General features: G+C 41.0%; 1 protein-coding gene across 1 annotated transcript in view; it reads left to right on the forward strand.

Annotated features, from left to right (window-relative positions):
• The first annotated feature begins 7,349 nt into the window (after positions 1 to 7,349).
• Positions 7,350 to 7,564, forward strand: part of dnai4 (dynein axonemal intermediate chain 4) — a 196,453-nt gene continuing 196,238 nt past the window's right edge. The window contains exon 1 of the mRNA XM_037681975.1: positions 7,350 to 7,507. Coding sequence (XP_037537903.1) covers positions 7,350 to 7,507 — 158 coding nt within the window. The remainder of the gene's footprint in view (positions 7,508 to 7,564) is intronic.

Genomic DNA, 7,564 nt, shown 5'->3' on the forward strand with positions numbered 1-7,564 from the left:
GTTTTTCACATAGTGTTTGTTAAGAACATTGTTTTTCAGGGGCCTTGTGAATTACCAAGTACTGCCTGTTTAGTTTAGAGTTCATTTTAAGATCATTTTATTTGTTTTTAAAAGTTTAAATGGTCTTGCTCCATCCTACCTCTCTGAGCTGCTTCATCCATACTCTCCTGCTGATCAACTGCTCCTGGAGGTGCCGAGGTCCAAACGGAGGCTCAGAGGGGACAGAGATTTTTTTTGTTGCTACTCCAAGACTGTGGAACGATCTCCCTCTTCTCATCAGACAAGTCCCTTCCATGTCCAGTTTTAAAACTCTTTTAAAAATACATTTTTACTCCCTGGCTTTTAGCACACACTGAATTTTGCTCTGCACTGTTTTTATTGATCTTAATGTTTTAACAGCTGTTTTATTTTTTATGTGTTTACATTTTCTTGATTTTATGTGTACAGCACTTTGTTGCAGCTGTGGTTGTTTTAAAGGGCTTTATAAATAAAGTATTATTATTATTATGACCATACAACATGTCCTATAACCAGAGTGTTGTCATGGAAACCAACACCTCTGGGGGGTATGACAAAGTTCTGTCCTTCGTTGAATGTAGATGCCACCAGGGTTTTCTGCATCTGGCAGGAAACAAACTAATAAGCTTGCAGAAAGAACCATGACTTTCTTTAATATAGATTTCTGAGGTGCCTTAAAGTCAAGCTTCTCAGGAAAGAGAGAAGATTAGCAAAGAGGGGGTTTGGTTGTTTAATATAATAGTTCAGTGTCTCTGAGGCCTGATCAGAATGCTGAGTCATCCTGACTAGTCCTGATGAACCTAGAACACTACCGACACTACAGACCTTGATTAAAATGGTGGATTCTTACCATGCCATAATCCCCCTGACTTGAATTAAACACACAAACCACGGTTGGTTAAAATCACGTCTGTAACTTTTATTTTGGTTGGTGAATAATAAACAACATTGTGAAATTATGGCAACAGTGTTGAAATTATTTATATATGAGTATAACCAGTAATATTACTTCAGAAGGTGAATGATGTAAAATAGTTTTAACTTTGAGGAGGGATGTTATCTCAGTTTGTAAATAATGCTTAAATTCAGGTAAACTTATCTGAGGTTTGTGAACTAAATGAAAGGTGTCTAAAAAGAACTAAGCTGGCACAGAGTTGTTCTTCTACTCAAAGGAGGAGGTTTCATCTCAAAAAGAGTTGACGTAGGTCTCATTACACACGGTGGATATGAGGTGGAAAAGGGCCAGGGTCTGCCATCCCAAAAAGTGGTGATTCCCTTTCAGGACTACGTTTCATCCGGCAAGACAACACCATCGCTCCGGGGTGTCTGAGTGTGTGTCTGTGGACTTTCTCCACATTTCAGCAAGCTGACTCCGTCCAAGTTGGAGGGACTGGAGAAGAACCCTGCTAGTTCCTTGAGGCTGGCTTGTAGCAGCTCGAAGAAGACTCATGGCAGCTTGACCACGTTGGGGCTGTAATCTTCATAGAACCAGACCTGATGGCTATTGTAGATGAGCCCACTCTTCTTATGGGTTTCACGGATTGCCAGCTCTTTAATTTGGAACCGATGAAACCGCAAGATCACTGGACATGGCTTAGGAAATGCCAGAACTGGACTCTGGTGTGCCCTGTCCAGCTCAGGCGGTGAAGATAGGACCTGAGATCCAAGAACATTGACGAGGAGCTAAGAGAAAAACACAGAAGGACACGGACTTTCAATGTCCTCAGGTAATCCCATGATTTGTATATTCTGACATCTGTTGCGTCCTTCCAAATCTGCCATCCTAGATTTTAGCCATTTATTGTCCTTGCAAAGCCCAGAACAAGTTGGTCCAAACGTTGGTCGACTTCAGTATATGTTGTTTCCAGAGAATTAATCAGTTGACCATGGTTCTTTACTGCAGACTGGATGCTGTCTAACTTAGAAGACAGGTTCTCTATGGATAACTTAAAGTCTGCTAGCAGTGCAGCTCTGAGCTCCTCTAGTAAATTGCTTATCTTGTCTTTGGTTGCTGTGTTGCCGGTGTCAAAGTTTCTCAGTCTCCTTCAGATTTAGCTTTTGACTTTGACATTCTTAAGATTTTAGGTGGTTAACATAAGCACACAATGTCTAAAACTGTGAAGTGTGAATTCAGATAGGCTTGGAAGGTAATTAATGAACCATGCAGGAGCGAGCCTAAAACATGTCTACTCCATAAATGCCATTACCGGAAGCTTCCAAAATAATAATATTCTTAATCAAGTGGCCCACAGTTAGTCTCAAGACAAAATGAAATAATACAATTGAATGAATAACAAATTAATAAATCAAACTAGACTTCCACATGCCCAACTGAATTAGTTAGTCAAATCTAAAGATTGGTTTTCAAACCTGACTTAAACTGGTCCCCATTGATTCCTAGGCAGAGGGTGGTGACAGGTTTTCTGTGGGAAAAACACACTGTGTTGGAGATGCCCTCTCATGGAGCAGTGCGCTGCGACTGGAGAGGTACGCTCGTTAACCCGTCTGTCCAATATGAAAACGAAAGTAAACAAACAAACAGAAAAATCCTCATAGTTTCTCTCCTAACGTATAATGTCTAGCAGAATGACATGAACTCAGCATAGGTTGAATTCAGTGGTCCGCACTCAGGAATGCCTTGAACTCTGCGTAGGACAGCTCCTTCAGGTTTTTGCTCCATCCTCCTCTTGCCGTGCTCCAGCGGTGTTGGGACATCTTTACTTCTATCCACTCTCTCTCATCCACCTGTAAGTGCACGCCCAACTTCTGAAATGCAGGTAGAGCCTCTGTAATAGTCATTTAGATCTTCTTGTTATCCATTATTATTTTAAGCCACGCTTGGTACAAGCATTTTGCTTTTATGTTTTTCAGTTTTAACTGTTTGATTTCGAGCCACACAGACACTTGCTTTTTCTGAAACTCTGAGGAGTAATCATGCTTAAAGAAAATCTGCTTTTCTTCATACAGAACTTTCCTCTGTGCCCATGCCTGTCGCAGGACACTTTCTTTGACAGTAAAGGCCATGAACTCGACAGTCAGCGAGCGCGGAGCTGCAGTTGGGTTCTTGGGCTTTGCAGTGAATGCTCAGTGTGCCCTTTCAACATTGAAGCTGGAGCGCGCCCTGGAGTAACTCCTTTACAAATGTCTTCACATCTTGACCTTCACATCCTTCGGGAATTCCATATATTTTTAACTGTTTCTCCTCCATCTATTTTGCATATCGTTGCATTTGGTGGTAAGAGCCGACTCTCTATGGAGCAGGTATCACAGCTCCCTCTCATGGTGGCTCACTGTGTCCTCATTAGCACTCTTGTAGTCCTCCACCTCTCCGGCCCTGTTTTCTAATGTGATTTTGTCACCTAGCTCTTTAAAAGATGTTTCCAATCTTGTCAAAGAGAGTTTGGTTTGAGTATGTCCCTCTACGTTCTCTTTTCTCAGTCTCTCCATTTTGGCCATTATCTTAGACTCAGAGTCAGGGGCGTTAGCACTAGGAGTTGAACGACTACATAAATTTTAAACTCGACCTTAACATATACTACTCGAGTAGAACTCGAGTAGTTGATGATGTCATAGGATCTCAATATGAAAAAAATAAATAAATAAAACCACCAAAAAAACTTAATTTATTATTTACAAAAAAAGCCCAACAAAACATTGGGAGCATGTATTATGCTACCATTTATCATACTGCAAATAAGTAACAGGAAAACCAAACCTATTAGTTATTATTATTAAACTGCAAAAGTGAAAGAAACGTGAAACGTAAAAAACGAAACTAAAAACCGTGGGGCGGACGACAACCCCGCACCACTGCCAGCTGTGGTGTGCATTAGGTTTAGTTTTAGATATTAATATGTTTATAGTTTTTTTTATATAGGTTTACAGTAGGAATGTGCGATATGGCACAAAATTCATATCACGATATGTATTGTGAAGGGTGGCGATAATGATATATATCGCGATATATTTTGAATTAAGAAAATTACACTACTAGGTCCAGAGAGTTTTTAAATAATAAATCAAGTATTAGGCTTCTTTATTGTAGTGCAAAACAGTGCAAAAGATATCAAATCTAGTTTGAGCCATATGTTTTAAACAAAATAATATGTTGTTAACTCTTAACAGTTTCCAGTCTTAAGAAAAGAACAGCAATAGAGCAGCATTTTACACTGAAACACTTCATCCTCCAAACCTCTAGTTGGCGACTCCTTCCGCTTTAATGGAGCGCTGACACAAAATGAGTCTGTGGCTTTGACCAGAGGGTCTCGCAGTAAAATCACACAACACTGCGTTCTTTTCACAGATCAGAGAGCAGGTTTCTCTAAAGCTGACCAACGCTTACTTTAACTTTCGATGGGAAAAAAAAACAACTTTCGACGGAACTCAGCATTTTGCGCATGCGTCCAAATATGACAACACTACGGCAAGCTGGGCGTAGTTAGCTTGTAGCTTCGCTACTTAGCCCTCGAAGAAAATACTTTAACGCCACTTACACACAGTTTTCAACTTAAAAAAAAGTAACGATAAAACTGACAACTCTGATTTTACTTCAGACACAGCATTACTGCGGTTAGCCGGTAGAAAACAGATCTCTATCGTAGGCTAAATTTCTATCGTTTCTACCGTGTACCATTTATATCGCGCATTCCTAGTTTACAGATTAATATTTTTTGCTTTTAGTTTGTGAAACAAGGTCAGAAGGAAGCTGGTTCTGATTTGGTCATTGGACCTGGTGTTACACCATATTCTGTGACCTGCAACAGTGCATGCAACACCGCCCCCTACGGTCACAATATACGGTGGTCACAGAATATGGTATAACACCGGTTTGCAACAAGCTCCAAACAGTCAGGAAGTTGATTCATTGTCTGTTTCCTTACGGTATTTGAACCGGAAGATTCATCTTTAGTGAAATATTTACAGACTATTGATGCATTTCTACCAGTTTGCCAAGACTGGACCTGCTCTGCTCCATCCGTCTGCTGGGAGGAATCCATTTGGTAGCTTCTACTAGTAGCCCAGTGCGGATCACGTGACACGTGACACAATGACGTAACTGCGACATAATGACGTCACAGCGAATACTCAATGTGACATTTAAAACTCGATAGATGTCCTATGAATCGACCTGTCGATTACTCGAGTAGTCTGTTAAAGCCCTAGTTAGCACCTGCTGGTCCACCCGATGTATCTTGTAGAGTTAGCTGTTTCAAATATTCACCTTTGTCCTTTGTTTGGTCCTGTTTGTTTGGACCATTGCTTCTTACAGATGATGCCATATTGTGTTTGTCAAAAATTGCTGTTTTGCAGTAGTTTTGTTAGGGAATCACTTTAAATGGACGGAGCCTGTCTTCAATGCTGCTACCCTCCACATGCCGCCACAAGAAGTCTTGTGTATTTATTTCAAGATTCAATATTCTTTATTTGCCATACGCACCTCATGTGGTACATGTGGTGGAAAGAAATTGTGTACACAGGGTTCAAGTTACATCCAACAAAAGTATAAAATGTAAAAGGGGGAGTGGTGGCGCAGAGGTTAGAGAGGTGGGCTTGTGATCCGAAGATCGCCGGTTCACGCCCCGGCCCCGACAACATCAAAAATTGTGGGTGGGGTAGGTGAAAACACCCACACTTGCCCCCACCCTCATTCGCCCCACCCTGGGCCCATGAGCAAGGCCCTTAACCCCCACCATGTGCTCCCTAAACAGGTCTCTCTTGAAAATGAGTTCTCGTGGCTCAATGAGACTAACCTGGATAAATAAAGGCTAAATGAAAAAAAAATAATAAAATGTAAAAGAAAAACAGTAATAAGATCTAAGATATAAACTTAGAAAAATGTTAACTAAAAATTTGCTAAGCACTAGTAGTACAAAAACAATACGCTGAACAGCAGCACGAATATGAGTCTGTGTGAACAGATGAGTACAAATAAACACAGCAACATGAAACAGATCAGCAGCAACATGAAACAGATCAGCAGCAACATGATGTGATTTTTCATGGTGATTATTCTGGTTAGAGATTCATGAGTCTAACAGCCTCAGGGTAGAAGCTGTTCCTCAGTCTAGTGGTTCTACACTTAATGCTCCTCAACCTCCTTCCTGAGGGGAACGGGACAAAAAGTGTGTGTGCTGGGTGAGTGAGGTCCTTCATGATGCAGGTGGTCCTCTTCCTGCATCTGGAGGTGTAGATGTCTGTGATGGTGGGGAGGCTGACTCCGACAGTCTCCTGTGCAGCCTTCACCACTCTCTGCAAAGCTTTTCTTTCTGCAGCTGTGCAGCCTCCATGCCACACTCAAATGTCATTATCTGTCCACTAATTTAGGTCTACACTGCACTTGTTTACAATTGGTTACACTAGTTGCACATTTTGGTACATTAGTTAAAACAACAACATTATTTTAGCCAATTAGTGCCTCTTTGGGCCAAGTGATTGGAGCACATTTGACCCAAAGGCCTAAAGTGGGTCCATCAGGTCCTCTGTCCATCTGTTCATGTTGAGTATGATAACTTGAAAAAAGGGGTGGTTCCAACCTTGGAGTTTGTGTGTGTGGCTACATCTATGTGTAAGAAAAGTCACTATCAGAAATTGAGTTGCCATGTCAAAATCCAAGATGGCTGTTCCCATATATAAAAATAAACTGGCCACTCCTATGATATGAGGAAATTATGGTTTGTAGTTTGCATAAAAGTAAACAAAGTTCATGCTCAATCATCCAGGCACCAAATCCAATAATTCTCAGTCAGGTCATCTAGACAGTTTTTTTTTTTTATATATATATAGAGACGTTTCACCCTCTATCCAGAGAGCTTCATCAGTCTGAGGAATTCCAGTAAACTGTTTCCCCACAAAGCAGGAAACTCGTTAAGTGGACCAACCAGTTTGCTGGAGCTAAGATGCATAAAAATAGTTTCCTCAAATGATTGGGGTGGCCAAAAATTAGCTATGATGGCCAAGGCCTCCATCGTACACTCTCTGGCTCCTCCACTGCACCTGGTGGTGGATAAAATTGCTCCCTCCAATCGCCAGGATCCATCACTCTGCACCGCCTCAGGCAAGAAAACAAAACCAAAACCTCCCTCTGTTCTTCTCCACAGTGTAATTTCTACCCACTTGAATATCGTGCACCAAAAACATTGTTTACTTACATTCCCTGTTCAATTCTAGGCCAGAAAACACTCACCACAAAAACTACAAACATTCATTATTCAAATCCCTTAGTGATGGGGGACATTGGTGTACCTCTTGCTTTTTTTGTATGAACACTTTGTTAAAACAAGAACATAAAAACAGTTGAAAAATTAAGCACACAGGGTTACATGTTTACCTGCATGCAGGTGTTTGATGAAGAAGGCAGCGATGTAACTCCACAGCCGCTGTACCAGGCAGACCCAGGAACAACACAGAACACCATCAGCAGGCTCTTGGTTGATGAATGCTCTGTTGAGCAGACAACAGCCACCGGGAGCTTCACCATGCCTTTTTCCAGGTATGACAACACTTTGCTTTGTATATATATATATATATATATATATATATATATATA

The sequence above is a fragment of the Nematolebias whitei genome, chromosome 9, assembly GCF_014905685.2.
Source record: "Nematolebias whitei isolate Nwh7 chromosome 9, NemWhi1, whole genome shotgun sequence".
Taxonomy (NCBI): Eukaryota; Metazoa; Chordata; class Actinopteri; order Cyprinodontiformes; family Rivulidae; genus Nematolebias; species Nematolebias whitei.